Source organism: Rissa tridactyla, chromosome 7, assembly GCF_028500815.1.
Source record: "Rissa tridactyla isolate bRisTri1 chromosome 7, bRisTri1.patW.cur.20221130, whole genome shotgun sequence".
Lineage (NCBI taxonomy): Eukaryota > Metazoa > Chordata > Aves > Charadriiformes > Laridae > Rissa > Rissa tridactyla.
The window spans coordinates 17,924,970-17,949,958 of NC_071472.1; the positions used below are offsets into that span (position 1 = coordinate 17,924,970).

At 55.8% G+C, this 24,989-nt stretch overlaps 2 protein-coding genes across 14 annotated transcripts in view; both read left to right on the forward strand.

Annotated features, from left to right (window-relative positions):
- LOC128913061 (tubulin monoglutamylase TTLL4-like) overlaps nucleotides 1–17,410 on the forward strand; it is a 39,887-nt gene extending 22,477 nt beyond the window's left edge. For both annotated transcript variants that reach the window (XM_054210055.1, XM_054210054.1), the window contains 16 exons: nucleotides 161–224; nucleotides 2,271–2,395; nucleotides 2,795–2,905; nucleotides 3,895–3,971; nucleotides 4,906–5,100; nucleotides 5,184–5,266; nucleotides 6,358–6,486; nucleotides 7,115–7,237; nucleotides 8,746–8,844; nucleotides 9,414–9,548; nucleotides 10,274–10,411; nucleotides 12,268–12,370; nucleotides 12,974–13,184; nucleotides 15,458–15,528; nucleotides 16,116–16,198; nucleotides 17,027–17,410. In XM_054210055.1, the coding sequence (XP_054066030.1) occupies nucleotides 161–224; nucleotides 2,271–2,395; nucleotides 2,795–2,905; nucleotides 3,895–3,971; nucleotides 4,906–5,100; nucleotides 5,184–5,266; nucleotides 6,358–6,486; nucleotides 7,115–7,237; nucleotides 8,746–8,844; nucleotides 9,414–9,548; nucleotides 10,274–10,411; nucleotides 12,268–12,370; nucleotides 12,974–13,184; nucleotides 15,458–15,528; nucleotides 16,116–16,198; nucleotides 17,027–17,168 (1,889 nt within the window). In that variant the 3' untranslated portion in view covers nucleotides 17,169–17,410. The remainder of the gene's footprint in view (nucleotides 1–160; nucleotides 225–2,270; nucleotides 2,396–2,794; nucleotides 2,906–3,894; nucleotides 3,972–4,905; nucleotides 5,101–5,183; nucleotides 5,267–6,357; nucleotides 6,487–7,114; nucleotides 7,238–8,745; nucleotides 8,845–9,413; nucleotides 9,549–10,273; nucleotides 10,412–12,267; nucleotides 12,371–12,973; nucleotides 13,185–15,457; nucleotides 15,529–16,115; nucleotides 16,199–17,026) is intronic.
- A 565-nt stretch (nucleotides 17,411–17,975) lies between these two features.
- On the forward strand, nucleotides 17,976–24,896 carry PRKAG3 (protein kinase AMP-activated non-catalytic subunit gamma 3). 12 transcript variants are annotated; one of them, XM_054210067.1, is made up of 15 exons: nucleotides 17,976–18,116; nucleotides 19,354–19,435; nucleotides 20,323–20,362; nucleotides 20,666–20,925; nucleotides 21,007–21,091; nucleotides 21,179–21,237; nucleotides 21,537–21,582; nucleotides 21,699–21,753; nucleotides 21,847–21,973; nucleotides 22,083–22,248; nucleotides 22,419–22,456; nucleotides 22,685–22,831; nucleotides 23,012–23,087; nucleotides 24,131–24,187; nucleotides 24,273–24,896. In XM_054210067.1, exons 2-15 carry the CDS (start codon nucleotides 19,403–19,405, stop codon nucleotides 24,293–24,295), a joined length of 1,212 nt encoding a protein of 403 aa, XP_054066042.1. In that variant the 5' UTR covers nucleotides 17,976–18,116; nucleotides 19,354–19,402; the 3' UTR covers nucleotides 24,296–24,896. The 12 variants fall into 12 exon arrangements, 7 of the variants coding, with proteins under 7 accessions (XP_054066042.1, XP_054066040.1, XP_054066044.1 ...); XR_008467830.1 differs by having other exon boundaries at nucleotides 21,010–21,237; nucleotides 22,918–23,087; nucleotides 24,273–24,889; XR_008467833.1 differs by lacking the exon at nucleotides 24,131–24,187 and having other exon boundaries at nucleotides 21,010–21,091; nucleotides 22,918–23,087; nucleotides 24,273–24,881.
- Nucleotides 24,897–24,989: the final 93 nt, after the last annotated feature.

Consider the following 24,989-nt stretch of genomic DNA (forward strand, 5'->3'; position numbering starts at 1 on the left):
TGCCTTTTATGCCACCAATTAGCGAGCAAAACCCTGGATCCAAGGATTTGGGGCAGCTGGGAAGGGTCTGTCCCCTGGAGCATTTCTTTTCTCTCTTCCCTTAACTCTGTGTGCATTCACACCCCATGGGGACAAAACTTGAGTCTGTCCTCTCCTGCAGGTGACTCAGATGCTTCCTCTGTTGCTGACGTGACGTCCAGTGGCTCTGTGGCTCTTGTATCCAGGTTAGTAGCTGTAAATCGTGCATTGAACTTGACATCTTTGTCCAGGCTTGTCCGTCTTTGCCCTCCCTGGTGACAGAGGAGAGCTGTAGCATGTGGGGAAATGGAGTGAAGGCACAAACAGGCTTCCCAACCAAAATGAGCGTCCTTGCCCTGCAGACCAAAGCTACCTCTCTTACTCCAGACAGCCGCCCGTAAAGCGCTCAGGATGCAAAGCAGGGGTCTTAATTTCACTGCCTCTGCCAGTTGCTAGGTTAGATTTACTGGATTAAATTGTGTTCTTGCACTGCTGTTGCTTTGCAGATGAAGCAGAATGGAGGTGTCCTGAGCCAGAGATTGCAAACACTCCTTGGGGGTCTTCTGTCTCAGCATTGCATCCTAGAAACAAGTCCTGGAGCCTGGGTTTTTCTTTAGCCCAGGTTTCTCTGGGAAGGACTGGTCAGCCTGTGGTCATCTGAGCCCTTCCGCCGTGACTCCTGGCAGACCTTTGCAGGACCTGTTCTTGCCTGTCCAGCAATGGGAGCTGGTTCTTGCAGTTATGCTGCCCCTTGCACTAGGGCTGCCTCTGGCTTTCCTGTCTGCCCAACATCTCTCTGCTTTCCATCATGCCGTTACTCACCTGGGAGATGAGGAAGGCTTCCTGCGACCAAGTGTTGAACCTCAGGGTGCTGCAGGGCTCTGAGTGCTCACATGTGGTTGTGAAAGTCCTGTAGAGGTGACGTAAATGGGACCAGCAGCTCTTTCTGGCAGGATGTGGCTGGTTGGCCTCTGGGAGCAGATCAGGGGAAGTAGCGCTTGGGCCAAATGCCTCTTGTGGTGCGGAGGGAGGGAGACCTTATAGCAGCCTTCCAGTTCCTAAAGGGGGCTTGCAGGAAGGATGGGGAGGGACTCTATCAGGGAGTGTAACGACAGGACAAGGGGTAACAGTTTCAAACTGAAGGAGGGTAGATTTAGATTGGCTCTTAGGAAGAAATTCTTTACTGTGAGGGTGGTGAGGCACTGGAACAGTTTGCCCAGGGAGGTTGTGGATTCCCCATCCCTGGAAGTGTTCAAGGCCAGGCTGGATGGGGCTTTGAGCAGCCTGGTCTAGTGGGAGGTGTCCCTGCCCAGGGCAGAGGGGTTGGAACTAGATGGTCCTTAAGGTCCCTTCCAACCCGAACCATTCTGTGATTCTATGTTGGCCTCTTCTCCGTGCGGGCTGTGTGTTGGGCTGGCTTCAAAGCCTTTGCAGCTATCTCCTGCCTTCAGTCTGTTGTGGGCAAAACCAGTTTTGTGCCAGGGAATGTTAATATAATTTATTGCCAATTAACAGACTTTTAATTACCAGTTCTGGTATTGAAAAAAATATATATGTACAAGGACTTAGGGAAAATACCTCTCCTTCCCCCATCCTGGTCTCCAGCCCCCCAGGCTATACTCAGTCCCTTCAGCAAGGAAAGGGGTGCCCTGAGAGATTGGGGTCAATGTGTTGTGGTTCTTTTTTCTTTTGCTGCTCTGTTCCTTACTGGATTGCTCTGGTGTGGCTTCTTCCACTGGCAGCAGTGGCATGTATTTGAATATATGTTCATTATAAACTCTACTTTTAGTGTCATCACAACCTTAATAGATATGTTGTAAATTCTACCCTTCCTCCCAGGTATTAGGGATTGCTGAGTTAAGGAGGTGTACATACAGTCGGTAAAACTCCAGCCCTCTTCCCTGCAACACATCAAAACTAAGAAGGTTACAACAGCTGAATCATATATGCATTACACCCTCCACCCCTTGTACCTGCGGACTAAGTTATAGGGTTTGTCATGTAACAGACTCCACCCCTTGCCCTGGCAAAACACAAACCCCTCAGAGGTTACAACACCTGGCATGTGAATTCATCGCAAGCTCACCCCCTCGTCACTGCAGACTGCGCTACTGACCTTAGCGCCCATTGCTTCCACCACATTGCAATGATGCAAATTCCCAGCACAAGGATCAAGATTCCTTCTGGCTTCCCCCTTCCTCCCTGTGCTACTTTCAACTTTAGCCAACTGCCTACTGCTTCATCTCTCCTAGGAACTGCATCGAGTGCCTGGCCCAACCCGCTGAGGCTCAGGAGAAAGTGCTCAAACCAGCTCTTGTCTGCAGTTTATTCCCTAATGTGCCTCCAACTATCTACTTCAGCACTCGGGATGAGAGAGGTGAGCCGGGGTCTGTTACTGTGCAAGGTGAGAGCGGCCAGCCCATTATTAGCAAGCAGTGGTGCCAGCAAACAGCTGGGAGCTGATCAGCAGCGACTCCCCTTCACCCTTCCTGTGATGAGACGCAGTGCTGCTGTGAGATCCAAAGGGTTGGAGTAAAATGACGGCTGCTTCCACAGCCTGGAGCATGAGTCAGGCTGCCACCAAACGTTCCGGCATCCTGGAAGTCTCCCAGCTGTGGGGTCTTCTGCTCCATGCTCATTCTGTAAAGGGGGCTACACACCCTCCTCTGAAGGCCTGGTGCCTGTGCAGCAAAGCAAGAATTTCCGTGGGTGTAAGTGTAGAAAATTGGGGTATTGTGTTTGTTTTCCTTCTGTCCTTATTTTTTTGCCTTCTTAGTGGAAAAGCTGCCTTGGGAGCAGAGGAAGCTGCTGCGATGGAAAATGTGCACAGTCACGCCGAACATAGTGAAGCAAACCGTTGGCAGGTCCCACTTTAGAGTCAGCAAAAGTAAGTTGTGGGAGGCTGGCAGCATCCAACACGTCATGTCCTCCCTCGCCTCCAGCCTGTGGGCGTGAGAAGGCAGACTGCCTGCGAAGAGCAGAGCAGGAGCGATACAGGCTCATCTCTGCAGAACGCTGAGTTCCAATTTCTGTCTGTCTGACCTGCAGTATCTGAGCTCTGTGGGTCCTGGCAGGGCCTGATCTACCTCTTGGCTTGTCCCTGGCATGGACCACAAGGACTTAATCCTAGGTTGTCAGGAGCTGAGGCAGTTTATGGGGCAGCAGAGCTGTGCTCCAGCTTGTTTGAGCTGTGCCTCTAGATGGTGCTGCCACTCTAAGGAGGCTGGCACTCATCTGGTGACAACCCCAGTACCTTTGTCCCCTGTCCCCATGTGTTGAGGAAGAAGCCATCCCCTCTGACCATAGCCAGAGAGGTCTCAGGGTTGGGATATTGTCACTGAAGAGATGTGCAAGGAGAGTTCTGGGAGTGGGGAAGCACTGAGCATTTGCAGCTATGCTCCATACTCTGGCGTGTGATCTCTCAGCAGTACTTACGGGGCTCCTGCACGTGTCACGAGACCTCTGCACAGACCATTTTGGGGCCATAAAGGGACAAGCAGGGCACAGCAAGACCTAGAAATCTTACAATGCAATCTTACATGTCTGTCTGCAGTGCAGCACTGATTAGCCAACTGTTTCATTCACCTGCTGTAAAGCAGTGAAGTCAGGGTATTGGGGGATTAAAGCCAGTCCTTTGAGCCTGTGTCTGCCGAGATCCCTGTAACAATCATGTTTGCAAGGATATGACCCACCTGGTTAACTGGATCCCTCTCACAGCCCTCAGTTTGTTGCCTCACAGTACGAGTGCTTTATGCTATTGCTGTGCAGCGTTCCTGGCACACTTCTGCTAGCCCCAGGAGATGGGGTGCTGGTGGGTTGAGAGGGTGTTGTGGGTGGCAGAGTACTCAGTCATGGACTTTTATGGTTTTCCTGCAGAAAGCAACGACTGGCTGGGCTGCTGGGGCCACCACATGAAATCCCCCAGCTTCAGAGCCATCAGGGAGCACCAGAAGGTAGGGGATGTTTTGGGCTGACCTCCTTCATGTGCATGGAGAGTGTGTTGGGAGCAGTTTGGTTGCCCCTCTCTTCAGGGCCAGGGGTTAGCTGTGCAGGCTGTCCCTGCAGTGTCCCTTCCAAAGCGTGGCAGCTGGCATTCCTATGCTGGGAGATGAGCCCGAGACAGGCACAGAGGCACAGCTGGGTGAGCATCCCCATGTGAGGGTGGCTCTTGTACAGACTGAGGCTGTAGCCAAGCCGTGTTCACTTGTGAGCTTGTCTAAATTCAGTCATTGTTGCTTAAAGCAGTCCTTCCTCTGTCAGAACTGAGTGATAGGGCCACTGCCCTCCCTGCTAGCGCAGCCAGAGAGGATGTACCTAACTTGGATCATAAAAGAGTCAGGAGTGGCCTATGGCATGGGGAATGTGCAAGGGACCAGAGGTTTGATATCTGTCACACACGCGTGTTTGTTCTGGAGGGCTGTGTTGCTCCAAACTGCTCGGTATTGAGGCAGCATCCGGGGTTGGAAGCTAGCAACCTCCAGCCCTGTTGCTGTCCTACTGTGAGGTCTTTCTGTCCCTAGAGCTTTTGTTGCATGGGCAAGACTCTGGCATACAGTTTAGAAGGAAGCAGGAAACCACTGGGGTGGAGGATACAGCCAGAGGAAGCTCAAAGGCTGAGAGTTAGTGCCCTGCAGCTGCTCAGTCATCTGAAGGGACAAGGTGGCAGCTGCTGGCTTTGTAGCCAGTGTGGGTCACTGTGCAGGTGTTTGTTCCTGCAAAGCTTCAGGAGCAGGTGGGTCCTGTCTTGGTGCAATGCTGGGAAGAGAGCAAGGAGTGTTACCCTGCACTGTGTTCAGAAAGGATGTATCCTCTGGCCAGGGAGCAGCAAGCGGTGGGCAGGGAGATGGGGAAGCAGGGAGACCTCACAGTATCTGCGTTCCTTTCCAGCTAAACCACTTCCCTGGTTCATTTCAAATTGGGAGAAAGGACCGTCTGTGGCGCAACCTGTTGAAGATGCAGGCTCGCTGTGGGAAGAAGGAGTTTAACTTCTTCCCGCAGTCCTTCATCCTGCCCCAGGACATCAAATTACTCAGGAAAGCATGGGAGGAAGGAGCCAGCCGCCAGAAATGGATTGTGAAACCAGTAAGTGCGAAGTAGAGCTCAATCCTCTGTCCCATTGTAGTTGCAGGAAGAAGACATGATCCCTTCTTGTTTGTGTTTTGCAGCCAGCATCAGCAAGAGGCATTGGTATCCAGGTCATCCACAAATGGAGCCAGCTCCCCAAAAGGAGACCGTTGCTGGTACAAAGGTGAGTGAAGGAAAGCAAGGTTGACAAACAACCTGGGATCTCCTAGTGCCTAGTCTCTCTAGCCAGGTCTTGGCCACTGCCACTATATGACAGAGCAGAAGCACCTGATTTGCATCTGGAAACATGTCGACTGCCTGGGCGTAATGCTGCTGATGGAAGTCTGGCTTTGTCAGCTGCAGCTGGACTTGCTGGAATGCTACTGTCTCTGTGTAGATTTTTTGATATCTCGGGTACAAACTCGCCCATGGGCTTTCTGGAGCTTCTGCCTGCCAGGTGATCCAGCTTCAGCTCTGCTGTCATCCTGCTACCACTGCTTCGTACTCTGGGGTTTGGCATCTTTGGAGGCAAAGAAACCTTATCCAGTGCCCACAGGCACAGTGAGAAGTCCCAGGGCAGAGTTGGCAATTGTCAAAGATTTTTTCTTATCCAAGTTATAATGGAGCAGTAAGAGCCTGCTTGTGTGTGGATGTTGGTCAAAGGGTTTTCTTGAAATTACAGGATTTTCAGAATCTCCTTCCCCTTCTGCAGAAAAATGGAATAGTTCATCTTGGTTTGAGGCTGCTTTCTGTGAAGGTTCTTGTGAGGGTGGGAAAACTGTCTGGTGTTTGACAGACAGGGAACTGCTGTGGTTGTTTGTCTGTTCTCCCTTTCCACTTCCCATGCAAAGTTACAAGCTTTCCTATGTAAAATCATGAGCTTCTGGGGTGAATAATCAATTGTTTGGATGAAAATTTCCATCTGTTTCTGCTCACTGAACCAAACCATCTGTGTCCCACTGCATGTCTTAGATGTTTGTGATATTTTGTGGTCAGTCTTGTGGGTGTGGAAAAGCTACTGTGCCTTAGAGCTGAGGAAAATCTCTCCAAAAAGGAACTGAGCGGAAGGGAATACTGCTCATGTGCTGCAGGTTCTCCACATGCAAGGAAGGGATTTTTTCTCTCTCATTTTGACTGTCATGCGCTTAGCTGTGAAATGCTGTGCAAAAGGGCTTCTGCATTGATCCCTGGTTTTGCCAAGCCTTCTGAGGTGGGGGCTAGAGGTGTTCCTGCACACAATCATAACCCTCCTCTGGTGCCTGCTTCCCTCTGCAGATATCTACACAAACCCTACCTCATTGGCGGGAAGAAGTTCGACCTGAGGATCTACGTTTATGTCACTTGCTACGATCCCCTCAGGGTCTACCTGTTCAAGGACGGATTGGTTCGCTTTGCCAGCTGCAAGTAGGTTGTGCAGGAGAGTGGTGCTGGGGAGCTTCCTCAGCACTGAGGCATGTGTGGCTGTGGTACCCACCTCATCTGGGGCAGAAGGGAGCCATTCTGTATAAGGTGATGCTTAAAGCTGTAGCTTGCTTGCTTAAAAAGCAGTCTGGAAACACAGGAGGTCACGGCAGTTGAGAGTGTTGAAAGGGAATATGAGAGGATGTTTCGCTCATCCACCTTTCCCAAGGCAAGATCAGCTCAGTGTAAAGCAGTTCTTGAAATATGCTGTCTGTGCTTCATGCTGCATAAGAGCTGGTGTACCAGAAACTGTGATGTTTCTATCAGTTTTGACTATATTGCTGTGGGCTGCAGTGCCATCAGTGCTTTTGCTTACCAACGCCGTGGTCTTTTCTTAAGGACCTGCTACGAGGGTGGGATTGCATCCCCCTGCTCCAAGGCAGCCTGCTCCGTGCCTCATACTTTGTCCATCAACTCTGGGCCCACGGGGACAGAGAGCTCCATGCAGCCTGGGCAAGGGAGGCAGCAGGGCTGTTGGGTGGCTGAGAGTGGTCTGAGATGATTGTGCCTGCTTCATGAACCTGGGGGCAACCAGTTCAAGCTCAGACTGCTTGTGGTCTGTCACCTCCAGGTACTCCTCCTCAATGAAGAGCCTGAGCAACAAGTTTGTGCACTTGACCAACTACAGCGTGAACAAGAAGAACACAGAGTACAAGTCCAATTCGGATGAGACTGCTTGTCAGGGACACAAATGGTAGGTGTGCTGCCTTTAGGGCACAGGCCAGCTCTTTCAGACTGTTAAGTCAGCCTTTTTTCAGTATTTCTACCCAAAACTTGAAGGTTCTTCCTGTATTGTCTGCTTCCGCTTGGGGAAGCTGGAGAAGCAGAGTAATTTTGGCATGGGTTAGTGGCAATGGAGTCTGGACAGTCTCCCTGGCTTGTGATTCATCCTGTCCACTGCTGCTTGGGCTGTGGTTGCCGTTCATCCTGCCTGTGTCTGTGCCGTTCCCTGCTTCCAACACTGCTCTCATCTGTACTCATTCACCCCCTTGCCCTGTTGTGGGGGTGATGGGATGTGGTTAAAGCAGAATCTGATTTTTTTTGCTGTTAGAACTTGAGTGGGTGATTGTGATGCTTAAATTGGCTAGAAAGGAGCTTCTGCCCATCTCACTCTTGACTTCCCTCTGGAGGCAGAGAAAGGGACAATCCTGGTGCAAAACTGATAATTTACATGCTTCTGGGTGTGAATGGGAACAGTGGTGCCATTCCTAGGAATTTGAGAGGAGGTCTGCAGTATTGCAGGACTTCCTGTTCCCTTCTGTCCCATGGGTGGACTGATCCAAGGCCCCAGGCACTTGTCTCTGATTCCACAGCGGTGTTAGAACTCTTTTAAAAATAGTGCAGGATAGAGTTCTCAATTCATGGGCCTGAGCAGGGCTACTTCACTTCAAAGGGAGCTGCAGAAGGTGGTTTGCTGTGGTAGAATTGCTTTCTTAGACCTGCTGCACAGTGGTCTGTTCCTCCACTGGGATGTTGAGGAGGGTCTGCTGTCACCCAGCAGTTGAAATCCCATGGAGGTGGGATTGTGTGGGTTTTCGGTATGGCCATGCAAGTCAAAGCTGTCTGCTCCCATGTTGAAGATGAGAGTGACTGTAATCCACTCCATCTCGTATGCAGGAAGCATGACCTTTGGATTCCTGGCCATTAGCCACACGGTCTCACTTAAGCAACATCTGAGCATCCTTGGCTCAGTGTCAGGGTAGCTTGCAGCGCTCAGTGTGGTGTGGGAAACTCCTATAAAAGTAGAGAACGCTCCCCCCCCTACCATCTTGTTCTCCACATTTTTCAAAAATTTTTCTCCACCCCCAAAGCCTCAGTGAAATGGCTCTAGCTAAAAGATTTACGGGGGTCTTGCTAGATTCCTGCTGAGCTGCTTTGCAGTGCTGCGAGGGAAGGCCTGCAGGAAGGGGAGGTTTGCTGAGGACATGGAGGGGGAGGGAAGAGAAGATCTGGGCCTGATATACCTTGCTCATGTGCTAATTTGGGACGTATTACTCGAGTGCTGGGACAAGGCTATGACAGATTTATATTCCTAGTAGCTTGGGCCTACAAGACCAGGGGCCAGGATGGGGAGGGCAGCACCCAGTAGCTGGAGGATGGCAGATGGATGGCCGTGCCATGGAAGAGCTTTGTCAAGACTCCCCTAGCAGGGCTGGGCAGCAAGGGGCTACAGAGCTACCTCCTTTGCTTTCTCTCTCCCAGGGCACTCAAAGCTCTCTGGAGTTACCTGACCCAGAAGGGAGTTAATAGCGAGGCCATCTGGGAGAAGATTAAGGACATCGTTATCAAAACCATCATTGCGTGAGTCCTGGCACCCCTTGCTCAGTGCCTGGCTGTGGGGTGCACCCTGGCCCCTCTGGCTCTCCAGTCCCCTCTCAGCCCAGTCCTTTTGCTCTTAATCTAAATTCTACCTCTGCCGTTGGCTTCAGTATTTCTCTTTGAATCCTTCCTTTCATCCTGTTACTTATGTTCATGCTGCAGTAGCTGCTATGGGTAAATAGCCCTTACATTTCCTGGGTCTGCCTGCAGTGCATGGGGGGAGGCCAAGAGGGTTCGGTGTACCCAACACTCTGCCCAGCTCGCCACCTGCACCCCTGCTTGGCCAGGGTGCCTGAGAAGAAAGGTCCCCTGGTGCAGAATGGATCTTATGTTCAGAGGTGGATCCTGCCTGATGGAGGGAGGATGCTCAGAATGCATATGGATCCATACGCAGTGCAGCAGCAGCAGCTCACAGGCCTGCATTGCTCTCAGCCCACCCGCTCCCGCAGCATGTGGCTGCATACGCTCTCAGAACCGTCAGTGTGTGCTGTGAACAGGCAGAGCTCTGCTGTGTGACTGTTGGAAACAACTGTTTTTTCCTTGGCTTGCAGATCTGAGCCCTACGTGAATAGCCTGGTGAAGATGTACGTGCGGCGGCCGTATTGTTGCCATGAGCTGTTTGGGTTTGATATCATGCTGGATGAAAACCTCAAACCCTGGATCTTAGAGGTCAACATTTCCCCAAGGTAAAGCAGATTCTGAGCCACAGCAGAATAGATAATGGCCTTTCTTTTACCACAAGTGAATTTGGCTCGTGATGTCCCCTACACCCTGTGCTGAAAGACTGTGGGCTTTGAAGCCTCCCTCTCCAGATTGCAGGAATTGAAGTCCTCCCTGTCTGCGAAAGCAACATCCATCCATGGCTCAGAAACCTTCGCTGGGCATGCTCCAGCTAGAGCTGGGGAAGAGTACATGAAAAGAGGAAGGCCAAGGAGGGATGTGTCATGTAGGGAACAGGCGATGGCAGAGATTTCTTTGTGTGGGCAGAAGTGATCAGTGGCTCTGCTGCCTTGTGCGCCATTGCTTGCTCGCTGATGGCACTCGGCCGTGTGGTGTTGGCTGCGCAGGCAGGGCCAGGAGCTGCGGTGTGCCTGAGCATGGCCTCCTGCCTGCAAGAGTGGATGAGCATGAGCTGGACACAGAGCCGTGGTCCCACACAGGGCTCTGGGGAGGGATTTGCAGGTTTCCAGCAAATCTGGGAAGAGATGGAGAAATGAACCATTTCTGGTGCGGACCCCCTATTCAAAGAGCTGTTTTCAGGATTTTTCTCTTAATGTCTTATGGCTGTCTGTGATGAGGTGAGGGACAGGCTGGGTTTTGTATCCTGGTCGGGATACAACCCAGGAAGTGATCTTGGGGCCATGAGGCTTGGCGCCTCTGTTCTAGCACTCAAACTGCTTCCTCCCTGCAGCCTCCACTCCAACTCCCCACTGGATGTGAGCATCAAGGGCCAGATGATCCGGGACCTCCTCAACCTCGCCGGCTTTGTTCTGCCCAGCACGGACAGCATGGCCTCAAGGCCACAGACAAGAAATGGCTCTACCTGCAGGTCAGACCCCTTCTCTGTCAGAGCAGCAGGACAAGGCAGGGTTTTTTTCTTGTGGGATTTCATCTGGGGGCTTTTTGCAGCCCAGCGAACGCTGGTTTCTGTGTTGTTGAGGGCCTGTGCTTGCTGGTCCTTCAGCTATGGGTCTGAGGGACTTGCATCATTGCTTGGGTATCTGGTTCCTGCGGTCTCTTCAAGGCAGAAGGATTTATGCCCTCTTTGCGGGTCCATAGTTGGAAGTGAGGCCAGTGTAATTTGTGCTTGCTCTGCAGTTAGTCGAGTCGTGCTCTCTCTTCCTTTCCCCTGCCAGAACTAATGTGATGCTGAGCTGCACTGCCTCTTCATTTGCTTGGAGGGCTGGCTGGGTGTGTTGGGGCTGGATCTCCTTACCCTCTACCCCAGGACTGACGTGCTGCTGCCTTGAGCAAGAGGAGCACCTGTTATTTTTGCAAAGGCTGGAGTGATCTGTTCCTTAGGCAGGACTGGAGGCGTCAGAGGCTGTAGACGTGTGGACAGTCTTACCTTGCAGCTAACATGACTGTTTCTTACATAAGGCTAAATCCTGGGCATGTGTCCACCCAGGCCCCTGCTCCATCTGTCTTTCACCGCAGCTTGGGCTTGTACTGGTTTCAAACCTGATGGTGGGGGAAAACCAGTCCTGTTCCCTGCAGCAGAGTGGCTGCTGGCTGTATGTCACTTAAGGAGCAGCTTGCTGGGATAAGCACCAGCACGCAGTGATGTGTGGGCACACTGAAAGATGGGACTCTTGCCCTCCACCTGCCCTGTGCCTTCAGTGAAGGCAGAAGCTTGGAGCGTGGGCCCATTCCAGCCAGGGAGCTCTCGCCAGCTCCTCTGCAGTGATTTGATCACACACTCGTTTGCGGCTTGCAACACTCATTTGCAGCTTGCAACGGAGGTGCTGAAGGGCAGGTGTCCTCAGAGGGGCCTGCAGGGGATTAAGCAGATCCTTAACATTGTTCAGATGCTGCATTACCAGAGTTCCTGCATCCAGGGTCAAGCTTACTTCACCATGTCTTCTGCCCTGGGAAGGATATGAAGGGTTTTTTTGTATATGGGCATAATTCCAGTAATCTGTATGTTCCCCAAACACCATGCAGTACGGCCTTGAGGCTCTGCTCTTCCTGTTTGGATCAGCACACAACTGACTTTTGCAGCAGCAGAACAAATGTAGCTGTGTTGACATAAGCGTTAAAAGGTGTTGCACAAGTATCTCCCAGACTCTGGCATCCCCAAATGGTTCAGTTGGGTACTTAGAATAGTTTAGATTGTTGATGGTCAGATCATACAAAATGCTGGGATTTCCCATGGCATGTGGAGCTGGAGCTGAATTTGAATCTTGAGAGTTCTTGGATGTTGCAGGAAGAAGTTTTTCATCTAAGAGTTCTCTACTTCCTTGCACAGTACTAGTACCGAGTACTTGTACCCCCAGACCTGTGATTACAGTTAAGAAGCTGCATTCCAAGTCGGATGTAAACACAAGATCCCACCAGGCTTCAAGTGCTGTGAATTGGGTCACAGTGTGTCTTTGGCCGTCTTGCATCCTATGTGGGTGTGAGGTGACAGTTCACCTTTTGGATGAAGGAACACTGAAATGCCTTAGCGAGGAGTTGGCAGGGCCCTCCCTGTTCCCCTGCCCACATCCTTCCTAGGTCCTGTGCTGATGCACAAGGCTGTGGGTGCCTCACTGATCTCGAAACTAGTGAAATCCTTGGAGAAAGTGTTCTCTCCTCCACAGCATCTTCCTGAGGGTGTCACTGCTTGCACAGGGAGCAACTCTGCCATGACAGGACTTTGCCTTCTCTGCTTAAGTGCTCTACTGCCTCTTCTTGTGTCCTCAGTCCAGGCAGTACTTTAAAGGAGAAGCCCAAGCCAGCATCTGAGCATTTCATAGCAGAGAAGATGAAGAAGGCCTATTACTTGACGCAGAAGATACCTGACCAGGTATGACACAATCTCCTCTGATACTTGCGCCAACCTGCCAAGCCACTGTCCCAACCAGTCCCACATGTCTATGCCTTGTCCCTCTCCAGATTGTGCCCCCTCTGTGGGGACTGCCAGATGATGGGGTGTGCTTCGGCTCCAGTGGTTTACAAGACAGCTGGTCAGAAATAAGTTTGGTTTGCTTAAGCCACTGCTGCACTGGCTCATCTTTACATTAAAATAGGCATGTGCTGAGGGGCATGTTACCCACCAGTCCCCAAATTGGGTCTGAGCACTGCCTGTTCCTCCTTGTGTCTTTGCACAACTCTCATAGCCTTTGCCTGCTAACCCTGTGCAGGTTAGCAGGGATGCTTGCCTTGAGTGCCACCTGGCAGTGTCTGTAAGAGAGGTTGGGCTGCAGAATTTGGGGATTTCCTCAGCTCTGTGCCACATCGATGTCACCACTGAGCCTAGATTTCTTCATTTTCCACATGGTCTCTGTCCCAGAGCTCTCAGACATATGGAGACCTCTGCCTGGGAGACTTCGAGGAGTGGGGAGGTGGGAAGGGGGACTGACAAAACGTAATTCACTTCTCCATCACTCTGAGTTGCTCTTGTCTGTAGGACTTTTATTCTTCTGTCTTGGACATCCTGACGCCAGATGATGTCCGCATCCTGGTGCAGACAGAGGACGAGTATTCCCGGCGTGGGCAGTTCGAGCGGGTGTTCCCCACCCACATCTCCATGCGCTACCTGCGCTTCTTCGAGCAACCTCGTTACTTCAACATCCTGGTGACCCAGTGGGAGCTCAAATACTACTTGAATAAACACAAAGGTAACTGCCATCTGAGAGGCTGGCACAGCCACCTGAGTCAGGCAGGCTGCCTGCTGGCGGTTGTGGGAGACTTCTGAGCTACGCATGTTGAGGGGGAACTATTTGTCTGCACACTAGCCATAGGAAACGTGTTACCTTCCCAGACTGCTTCAAATATCAGAAAAAGCTTATTCTGTGTTGAGCAGAGGTGCTGACTGCTCCGGTAAATGCAGCACCAGCACTTCTTAGGTGCCCTGGGGCTAAAGCAGGCTGTGATTCTGCCTTCAACCTGTAGCTCTGGCCTCTTATTGCATTCCTCTGTCCTGTTTTGAGGGAGAAACAGCTGGAGTCACTGGGCTTTGCTCCTTGCAGGTGATCTGTGAAGTGAAGGAAAAATTGGGCCTATTCCCTGGTCTCCTGCTGCGTTCTAATTGATTAAAAACTGTCAGTGTGCAGAGGGAGGAATTTTTCCTAAATGCTAGAAATCTAGCTGTTGTTTCCACCTTTCCAGAACACAACTCTGTATTTTAATACAAAACATTCTTTAATGAGGCATAGCTGGGCTGGACCAATTCCTTCTCACCCAGGCTGTTTCTATCAGGGCAGCAGCAGAGGCTATTTAAGAGAGAACCAGTGAGGTCTAGTGTGAAGGGTTAGAGAACATATATAAAGAAAGAGTCTGTGGCTCAGGGCTCTCCATCCAGCATCTGATCTAGCTGGAGAGGCTTCTGCAGGAGCCAGCCCTCCGCTGAGGCAACCGTATGTGTGCTTCTAGCCTGGCTGTCATGCAGAAAAAAAAAAAAAAAAATGCTTTTGTCACTTTTCACTGGTGCTAAAGCAAATATCAAAGGGGTTGGTAACAGTCTTTCACAGAGAGACAGTAACCTCATAGCCCTCTCCAGCTGCGCTGTCAGCATGTGTCATCCTTTGCCTCGCTAATACCTTTGCTGGATGCGCTCCTGTCAGCTGGAAGAAAGGTCTTGTCATCGTTCGCACTGAAGTGCTGCCCTGAACTTTGCCACTCAGTCTGGGGTCCTGGTTCAGTGCTCCAGCTTCCCCAAAGCAGCCCCACGAGCAGATTTGCTCTACCCCCTTGTTGCTCTTCACCTCTGAGCAAAACCCAGCCTCCCCCTGGCCCCTTCCCATTCATGTATGTTCCCCACAGCCCTCCTCTCTCCCTGGCCAGCAAGACGCAAAGCCCGGGCTGGTACACAGAGCCAGGGCAGGGCTGCCATGCTGCCCCGCTCCCCTCAGCCCCCAACACGTGGGGTTTTTTTCCAAAGTCCTGGGACTTGCTTGAAAGGTCATGGAGGAGCAGAGTTTGCACAGCAAGGATTCCTCCTATAGCCAGGGCTGGTATCGTATAGCAAACCACAGTAACCCCAGCTGGACAGCATCAAGTTCCTGGCCATTGCTCCGCTGGTTTTTAAGTCTCAAGGCACCTTAGCTTGTGCTATGGCTCTAAGGCTCTTAAAAAAGAAAAGAAGGAAGGAGTCCTGGATTTCTCAGTATTTCTGGGTTAGCAGAGAGCAGGGAGCTTGGCTGTTGTGGAGGCCTTGGAAGAAGTGGAGCCTGTTCATTGCGGTTGGACACATGGCTCTGCTTCAAGGTGACCTCTCTGTGCTCCAGCGCAGCACATCTTTTGTGCTGCCGGAGGAATGGTCCCATCTAGTCACACTGCCAGTGAGCTTGGTCCACGCCAGCCTCACCCTCTGTCAGGGATGAAGACCAGGTCTCAGCCCACGTTGAGCTCCAGGTGGATCCGTGCAGGAGAAGATGATGCGTTGGGATGCTGCAGCTGATCAGTGCTGTGTAAGGAGGAGGTTGCCTGAGCTGCCCTCCTCTGTGAAAGGGGCCGGTGACAGCAAAGCTGCTCTACATTTACATTGTAGGAACTTTCACCAGTGCAGCCCAAATCAGGTGCTACTGTTGGCAGGCACCAGGCTCAGGGGGACAGCCAGTCTGGTCTAATTCGGCAAATCCTGTGTTGCCCCAGTTTCCCTGCTTAGCTGAGCCTGCTGCACAGTGTGTCTGGCTCCCCGAGAAGAAGGCAGGCTCTGCTGCAGCCCACGTGCTGGCACTCACTGGTGTTTGCTCGTACAAAGGGTGAACGCCCTTGTTTTACCCCGTGTTTGCTGGGGCTCAGGCACATGTTCAAGTAGTTATTGCGTAGCATGTACTGCGCAGCCAGTTTGCTCCGTGCAGCATATTTGTGTGCCCCAAGCTGGGATGGCTTAACTCTCTGCAAACTCAGTCATTCATTCTTGCTTCTTGTCTTTTCTGTCACTTCCCAGGTCTGGAGCTACTGAGGAACTGGTGTGTCCAGGGGTACCACACTGGGGCAGGGACGGATTTGGCCCAGACGGTGCGTATGGCTGTGGGTAAGCTAGGGAGAGGTGGTTGTTTGCCTGGGCAGAGTTGGGCTGCTTGTTCTGCTTTCTGTGACTCCTGCCCTACCTGTTTGCCCTCTTCTTCCCTCTCTGCCAAGGCCTCCAGGAGTCTGGAAAAACCCACGCTTCTCTGTCTCCCACCAACGTGAAGTCCACCCAGTATATCAGATCTGCAAGTACTTTGCCTCTGAACATCTGTGGGTGCACTGGGCACAACCCTGCATATTTTGCAGCTGGCCTGCCCTCTATTCCCCTCCATGAGGGAGCCATCTCCGTCTGTCACTTCTGTGCCTTACAGCAGGCTGATCCAGTGAAAGAAACCCACTCTTTTGACCTCGAGATGCTCTGCTCCCATTTACAGCATAGGGATTCATTAAGCACAGAGCAAAGACTGCTCTGTTTGCTATTCTGGGAACAGTCTGATGGCAGTGATGATGCACAGCAGCGTGAGGCGGTTGAAGCTGAAGCGCACTAGGGCAGCCTACAGCAGAGCCCAGCAGGCTTGAGGGATTTTTGCCATGACTCTAAATAGCCATTTGGTTGTCTTTTTTTCCTCCTACAGTGGTCGTTGCCAAAGTCTTTCTTCCTCCAGAAGAGCAGCGTTCAATCAAATGGCTTCAGCAAACTGGATCTGGGCAGGCTGGGGTGAGTTTGCACTGTCCGTGACGCGCATGATGTTCACAGGACTGGTGTCCTGAGAGAGAACTGGCAGCAGGGAAAGCAGCTTCGTTTAAGGGGAGAGGAACAGGTTGGCTTGCAGGCTCTGAAGCCAGCCTCCGCTCTCTGGAGAGACAACTGGTGGGGCTGGCATGATGTCTATGCGACTGGGCATGTCTCCTTGGCACTGTATGCCCAGCTCAGATGGGAGTGAGACCCAGAACAGACAGACTGAGTGACGCTTGGCATTGTCATGGTCAGGACACGCTGACAAGATGTTCCCCACAAGGACCCGCGCTGCTTCTGTAGGCTCTGATGTGGCCAGCAGGGAGCAGAGGCATAGCATGGGGCTGGGGGAGCTGCACTCTGCCAGCGCCCCCAAGCAAAGCTGGGCTGCAAAATAGCTGCTGCTGGCCCTGACAGCCTCCTGCAGAGAGGTGGAGGATGGGGTTTATCTGGGTGAGCTGAAATGGGGGGCAGGCAACAACCCCGGTCTCTGGTGTTGAGGGAAAGAGCATCCCTGCTCCTGTGCCCAGGCCAGGGGGGAGTTGCAGCCATGGAGATCAAGCTGTGACCTTAAAGTCCTGTCACTGTCTTGGATGTCTGTTGGAGTGACTGATGCTGCCCAGGGTTGGGGACGGAGTAGGTGAGCCTGGCAGCCCCATCTCTGTGCCTGTGTATGGTGATACCACAGGTGATGACCTTAAAGGTCTTTTCCAACCTAAATGATTCTATGATTCTATGAGTGTTGCACCGTGGCCCTTTTGATGCTTTCTTGCTATTCCTAAGCAGCATGGGGTCTCCTTTTTCCTGCAGCGCACTCCTTCCCTCGGCCGGTGAGGACCTCACGAGATGCCTGGAGCCCAGCCCTGCTCAGACCTTACCTCTCAACAAGTGCACTGATGGAGCCGACCAGAAACCTGCTGGCTGCCTCTCAGACACTGCGCTGGTGATGTGACCAGGCAGCCGCCGTCCCTCCCCGGGGACACCTCGACCTACCTCAAAGGAAGAGACAGGAGCTGGCTCTGGAGAGCAAGGACTGTGGGAGCCCCCTGCACTGCACACTTGTTTGTGGGGCTGTTTTTAGAGAGCGATGTTTTACTGGGCAAAGGGGAGAGCTGTGTGACTTCTATTTTGAAACAAATGGCAAAGCCTGGGGAAGTGGGGTTTGTCTGGGCTTTGTCCTGGGCTGCTCTTGAAGCCTGACGTGGTGGTTGTGGTTTCTTTGCTGCGTGGGGGCTGGCTGAACTTGGAATCAGCCTGGCCTTCCTGTCCACCACGACCAGCACAGGCTGAGCCATTCCTTGCGTGTGTCTCTGTGCTCTTGTCCTGAGCTGCTGGGAGCCGAGTCTGCTCCCACCCTGCTGCAGCCTGGCCCTGGAGAAGAGTCCCCAGCCACCACCCCACTCCTCCGGAAGGAGCAAGGGCTTGGGACTTTCACCTGACCTGTTTCATCCTTTCTGAATGCCTGTGCCAACATCCCCCAGCCTGGGGGCATGGGGAAACCTCAGGCTTGCACATCGCTGCTCGAGAGAGACCATGGGTACCAGCATGGCTCTGGTTTGTCATGGGACAGCAGGGCTGCCAGGGAAGGAGCATCCTCTTGAGGCTGTCGGCTGTCCCGGGTGACCTGCAGTGTGCGTGTGGGGACCGCAGGCTGGTGCTCTTCACCTGGGCTCTGGTTTCTATTTTCCCTTCATTTCTCAAGGATTTCTATTAACATTTAACACTCAGCTGCTCTCCTGGCCTCCATCTTCCTCTGTTTTCCTGACCTGTTTGGGTGTGTGGAGCAGCTCGGCTCTCCCTACGCTTCGCTGGGCTCTGGTACAGGAAGGGCTTGTGCCACCACCCTGCTGTTCCCCTGTCCTTCCCGGAGCTGGAGGCTATTCCTGCTGCCCCATGGCAGGTAAGCATGCACCCCTGCATGGGGGAGCAGCTGCCAGCATAGCTGCTGGGGACTGGGGTCAGCCTTATGTCCTGGGGACTCTCCCGCAGACCAAGGGGGACAGGGCAGCCCGGCCTCATGGTAGGGGAAGGTGGGGTTGGGTCCCCTAAACCCTCCCTTGCCTGTTCTGGGTTACGTCTCCCAAGCCTGGCAGGGGGATGCTGGGCATTTGGGTGGGTTTTTCAGGGCCAGGGGAGGTGCTGAGCCCTGTGCGTGGGCCCTGTGGCTTACAGAAAGCCCTTCCCTCCCCTCTCCCTGCAGCCCCCCACTGCCCAGAGCTGAGCCCTGTTTCTCTGGTCTCCTTGGTGACAATCTCATTGCTCCTCGGCTTCTCTCCAGCACCTGAAAATAGCCACGGAAAGTGGAGATGCCTTCTCCCTTTCCCACTGCCAGCACCCGCTGGTGGCCAGGCTGGAGCCAGGCTGCCTGGGTCGGCACAGCTGTAAGGGCCCGACCCCATCTCACCCACTGCACCGCTGTGGGGCAAGGGCCACCTGCGACCAGGGCAGCTGATGTGTCCTCCTGTCACCCCACTCCTGCTGGCCTGTCCCCAGCACCGAGCCCCCTGCCTAATCCCTCCTCGTCCTCCCTGCCTTGGGGTACCACCAGGGGACAGGGGTTTTGCTCCTTGCACCCCGCCATGGGACAGGGTCCAGCTGTCCCCCAGGAGTCAGCCGGAGCCACTTTGTCCCCTTGGCCTGGCAGCCACCAGTCCGCTCGCCCACGGCTGCTCCCGGGCCAGCACGGCAGCTGGCCAAGGGGTTATTTGAACCTTCCTGAAATAGAAATGGAGCCGGGAGCGAGCGGAGGACGGGCAGGAGGGGGTGGCCCAGCAGGCAAGGAAGGAGGTTCAGCCGGCCAGCGTAGGCTGTCCCCACTGTGAGACCCCGGGGTGGCCGGGGACAGATGAACGGCAGTGAGACCCCGGTCAGGGCTGTGTGAGCATGGGTGACAAAGGGTCCCCAGCTGCTCTGGCTGCTGCCCGGCCTGGGGACGGATCCAGCCCTTCTACAGCATCTCCAGGGCCAGCGTTGTCCCTGGGGCCACAGCCATCCCCCTCCAGCCCAGTGCTGGGGGGTCGCAGGGTGGCGCAGTGGCTTCGGGCGCTGCACGGCAGTGTGTGTCCCCCCCCCCCACCCCGCCCCGCGGCGGTGGCGGGGGCATGGCTGGCATTGCTCGCTGACACCCTATCTGCCAGGTCGCCGCCAGGCGCGGGCCCAGAATAGCAGCGCTGCCCTGCAGTCAGCATGGAGCAACTCCCCGGCCCCACCGCGCCCCAGGTACTGCGGGGGCGGGTGGGGGGCCCGGCCCCACAGCCCCCTGCTTGGGGACAGGCCACCCCCGGGGTGGGGGGACGTGGGGGGCTGGCAGCAGCCTTCCTACAGCTGGGTAGCCGTGGGGACAAGGACAAGGAGCACAGGCTGACCTGCCTGCCTGCTCCGGCTGTCCCCAGCCCCTTGGGAAGGGTTTGGGGGTGTTGGCATAGGGTCACCTTCTTCCCAGGGCTGGCTCTGGGCTCCTTAGGGAGAAGTCCCTGTGCCTTTGTTATTGTAGGGTGGCTCGTAAACATTGGCTCTGCCAGCGGGTTAGTGGTCCAGGGTTGTTCTTGCCGCGCGTGCTGCTTTGTTGTGGTAGGGTCTCCTGGGGACTGGGGGGCATGGGGTTAGTCGGCTGGCCGTGCTTACCTCCCTCCTGCCTGGGGCTGCCCCCTTTGTTATTGTAGGGTCTCCCGGAGTGGGGCTGGCAGGGCTCCCGGCACGGGAGGAAGCAGGAGCGGGATTTACACCTTGGGGTCGGAGAAGGGAGAGAACGGGTGTGGAGCTGCTGTGGGACGCACTCCGCTCCAACAGTGGAGAGAGGAGTGAGCGGGTCATGTCATCCCCTGCCCTGAGGACCCCTGCTGCCCCCCCAGAGCCGGGGGACAAGCTGGGCGTCCTGGGCTGGAGCCACCACAGGGGCAACAGGCTCTGGGGGTCCTGGGCAGGTGTGGGGCTCCGCAAGGGAATGGGGGTTGAGCCCAGCCCGCATCCCTACCTTGAAAGGATGGTCCCCTCTGCCTGGCTTGGGGAGGGGCAGGGCAGCTTTGTGGGTGCAGGTAGCACCCATGGGTGGGGGAGAGGATGGGCTGGCTCCTGCTGACCCCCCACCTCGCTGTGTGCCCCTTCAGGTGGCGTTGCTGGATGCTGCTGCCCGCCGTGAGGAGGAAGGTGGGTAGCAGCCAGTGCCGAGGTGCATAGGAGGGGGGGGCTGGCTCACTCATGCGATTACAATTAGCGCATCAGTCCTCTGCCCACCCTGCCCATACCCCTTGTCGCCCCACTCTTCAGCTCCTTCCCAGCAGCTCCCGGTGCCCGCAGGCTGGAGAACATGCTGCCCTTGTGGGGTGGGGAACAGGGGGGTCTGTGGGGAACACCCTCTCCCGCAGCACCCCCCTGCTCACCCCAGGCAGGAGGGTGCTGAGACCTGGCAGCTCAGCTCACCAGCCAGGGCTGGGGCGGGTTTGCCCACAGGGTTCCCAGAGGCCCTGTGCCCCAGGGAGGATGGGGAGGAGGAGGAGGAGGAGGAAGAGGAGGAGGAAGAGGACAGGCGGAGGAACCAGAGAGCCGTCACCTTCACGCTGGGCAATGAGATGCTGGGGCTGGGCCCGGGCCCGGAGAGTGAGTTTCAGACCCCCGACGCCGAGGTCTACATGCACTTCCTGAGGAGCCACTGCTGCTATGACGCTGTCCCCACCAGCTGCAAGCTCGTTGTCTTCGACATCTCCCTGGAGGTGACAAAGCAGGGGATCAGTAGGAATGGGCAGGGGGAGAGCAGCCTCGGGGAACCCCTGATCCCCTCTCCGCTCTGCCAGCAGATCAAGAAAGCCTTCGTGGCACTGGTGGCTAACGGGGTGCGTGCCGCCCCGCTCTGGGACAGCAAGAAACAGAGCTTTGTGGGTGAGTGCCGGCGGCGCCGCCTGGCCCCTTCCCCTGCCTGGCAGCGAGGGGTTCGAGCAGCACTGCCAGCCCCACATATCTCCGCAGGGATGCTCACCATCACCGACTTCATCAACATCCTCCACCGCTACTACCGCTCACCCCTGGTGAGTCTGGTGGGGAGGACATGGAGAGTCGGGGGGGGCAGCATAGGGCAGGGATAGGCTGTCCTCACCTCTCCTGGTCCCCTCTTCCCTCTCCTGGTCCCCTCTTCATCACTAGATTGTGACAGGGGGATGCTCTGGGCTGGACCAGCGTCTGCTTGGTGCCCCTCTGCCTGGCACTCAAGATGTGATCCCTGCTCTCAGGGTGATGGGGTGGGATGCCCGGGGAAGGGGGCAGTGCCCCAGAGCCCCCCTCAGTCCTCCATGGGGCCACCGTGACCAGGGCATCTCCCTGCCCTCAGGTTCAGATCTATGAGGTGGAGGAGCACAAGATTGAGACCTGGAGAGGTAAAAAGCTGGGGGCGATGGGGGTGGCTGGGCTGGGGATGTCGTGCAGGGCGTGGAGTTGGGCTCCGGGGGTGTGGGGCTGGGGGACCCCCTCTCCCACCTCTTTCCCTTGGCAGAGGTGTACCTGCAGGGCTCCTTCAAGCCACTGGTCTACATCTCCCCGAGCAATAGGTGAGCACCTGCCCGCTGGGGGAGAGCACACCCCATGGCGGGGTGTGCCCGGGATGCAGCCCTATCCCCCCACGGTGTCCCCGTCACCTGCAGCCTCTTCGACGCTGTCTACTCCCTGATCAAGCACAAGATCCACCGCCTGCCCGTCATTGAGCCCATCTCGGGCAATGTCCTGCACATCCTGACACACAAGCGCATCCTCAAGTTCCTTCACATCTTCGTGAGTGCTGGGGCCACATGTGCGCACACACAGCCAGTGTGTAGGGGCACAAACAAGGGTGTCAGGGTGCATTTAGGTGCCAGCCCAGCCCTGTCCTGCCCTAGCACAGGGCTCCACCATCCCCAAGCCACGCTTCCTGAAGAAAACAGTGCAGGAGCTGTGCGTCGGCACCTTCCGTGATGTGGCTGTCGTGCCCGAGACCGCCCCCATCTACGCTGCCCTGGAGATCTTCGTGGACCGCCGCGTCTCTGCCCTGCCCGTCATCAACGATGCCGGTACCTGGGGAGGGGACCAGCGACCCCCCCGTATCCCTCTGCCAGTGGCTCCAGCCCCATCCACCCAAAAATCCCCTCCTGGCCCTTGGGCTGCCCTTGGGGTGCAGGGGGAGCATGGCGGGTGGTCCCCAGGGCCCCCTCCCCAGCCTCTGCACTGTCCCTCTTTGCAGGGCAAGTGGTCGGTCTCTACTCCCGGTTCGACGTCATTGTGAGTACCCTGCGTGTTTGCATGCCTGGCACGACTGCGGCCCCTTGCATGCTGCCACTGGGGTGCTCACACCTGCCTGTGCCCGTGTGAACCTGCCCCACGGGCACTGATGCATGTGCCAGCGTGGATCTGCCCCGTATGTCATCGGGGCTCGGTATCCCTCTTGGTGTCAGCACAATGGGGTGTGAGGACGCGTTGGGACACTGAGCGGGGCCACCTCTCCCGCAGCACCTGGCAGCCCAGAAGACCTACAACAACCTGGACATCAGTGTGCGGGAGGCACTGCGGCAGCGCACCATCTGCCTGGAGGGGGTTCTTACCTGCTACCCCCATGAAACCATGGAGACCATCATTGACCGCATCGCCAAGGAGCAGGTAAGTGGCTGGGGTGTCTTGTGCCAGCGCCAGCCCCCCCTTGCCCGCTGCCTGACCTGCCTGTGATGCTCTGCCTGCATCTACAGGTCCATCGCCTGGTTCTGGTGGATGAGAACCGGTACCCGCGGGGCATCATCTCCCTCTCTGACATCCTCCAGGCCCTTGTGCTCACTCCCGCAGGTATCGATGCTCTTAACTCTTAGCCCACGACGCTCCATCTTTCTCCACTTGCACCCTCCATATCTCTCCACTTCAGGTAGGCGCCGTCCCCTGCCACTATGTGCTTGTCCCCTCCCCACTGCTGGGTCACCCACACCTCGTCATCTCCCTGCTCGGGCCACTGGCCTCCACCCCAGCCAAACCGGCCCTGGGGGAAGGAGGCGGCTGGGGCTGGGGTCCAGCAGCGCTGGGTGCCCAGGTGGGGATGGCAGGACCTGGATGCTGCTTGTCCCCGGGGACACAAGGATCACAGTGGATCCCTTCCGGGGTCCTGATCCCTGGTGTCCATGAGGGAGGATGTGGGCACCTGCCACGGAGACACCCCCAGACCCCCATTCAGGCAGTGTATGGGATGCAGGTTTTGCAGGTCTCTGGGCTTTTGGTCTGGATGAGGCTTTTAGTCTGTGATGTGCCCCAAGACAAAAGACCTTTTTTGACCTTGTCCCCCCTGAGATCTGAGCCCCTCCAGTGCCATTCCCAGGGGACAGACCCCAACTCGCACAGCCTGGACATGCTGCCCACCACTAGCCCTGTGCACAGGGTGGTTGACCCACGGGCCATGGCTGGCAGACCCCACTGCCCCCTCTACCCGTGGTGGCCCAAAACTGCTTGTTCCTGGGCTGTGCTGGGACTGCGCTGCCCGGCCACCTGTGCCTGGCTCTGCTTGCCCACTGCCTCGTGGGTCCTCACTGGTGACGGGTGGGCACAGCGCTGGCGCCCACCGTGGCACCCATTTAGGGGTGAACTGTGGAGGAGGGAGCTGGCCCCTGTGTCCAGCTGCTTCCCAGAAGTAATGATGCTTTTTTGGGGTGGTGATGGCGGACAGGCTTGGGTCACTCCACGCCCACCCTTGTGCCCACCCATTCTCCCAGCAATGCCCAGTTGCTCCATGCAGAAGGGGACTGGGGGAGTGGTGTGTGTTAATACACCAGATATGGGACTCTCCCCCCACCCCCCATTTTCCTATCGTGGTGCCTTCACTCACCCCATCCCTAGTGCCCATGGGGGTGTCTGTGCTGGGAGCTGCTGGGCAGCCACTGAGATGTCCCTCTACAGGCCAGCACTCCCCTCCTATTCCAGGGCTTGCAATCCAGGGATGGAGGCACGACCCTGCTGTCTCCGTGGCTGCCTGGGCAGGTCAGAGGGCCATGCCTCAGGATGCCCAGCCCAGCACCGGTGCCTGCCTCGGAGTTATGGCCTCACGCTCTCTCTTGCCCCTCAGGCATTGACCGATTCTCACTCTGAAGACACCAGGGAAGTGCCGTCATCTTGTCCGACGCGGGGGTCTCTTGCATGGCCCTGGGGCTGTGGAAGGAGGCTCGGGCCCTGGAGGCTCTCCACGGGGAGGGCCTGCCTGCCCGCCCCGGTCCTGGGGCTCGTCTTGAGTCCGGGGCCAGATCCTGCCAGCCTCGGGGAGGCAGGGAGCGGGGAAAAGGGGGTCGGAGGGTGCCTCCCGCCAGCGAGCACACGGTGATGCTCAATGGGCATTGAGCCTGAGGAGCCGTGCCATGCCCGCAGCTGGGCACGGGGACCCACATGGCCCCAGGGGACTCGGCCACCCCACTCCCATCCAGCTGCAAGCGCCTCGGCTGTGGCTCTCCCCCCCCGGCGAGCATGGTCCTGCCGGCAGCACCCGGTGCCCGGTAGTGTAGGCTCAGCTGCACACACAGGCTTGTTTATTGTAGGGTCACGCAGGGCTGGAGCACCCTGGCAGAGGCACAGCCTGTGCCGGAGCTGGCGCCAGGGCGGGCACTTGCACGGGGACCCTGTGCATGTTTTGGGGTGGGCAGGGGGTATTTATTTAGTTGCCGGTCTGTTCAGCTTTGTTGTAATAAGTAAAGCAGCCTGCTCCAGGAACCGCTGCCTTGCTTTTCTAGGGTGCAGCCGGGCATGGCTCCTCTGGAGAGACCCAGGCTGGGGAAGGGGTGCCGGCTGCTCA

Coding starts and splice junctions, on each gene's coding strand:
- PRKAG3 (XM_054210063.1), top strand. CDS start 19,403: ATGGAGCAACTCCCCGGCCCCACCGCGCCCCAG. Junction 21,974..22,082: donor TCAAGTTCCTTCACATCTTC/GTGAGTGCTGGG, acceptor GCCCTAGCACAG/GGCTCCACCATCCCCAAGCC. Junction 22,249..22,418: donor GCCCGTCATCAACGATGCCG/GTACCTGGGGAG, acceptor CCCTCTTTGCAG/GGCAAGTGGTCGGTCTCTAC.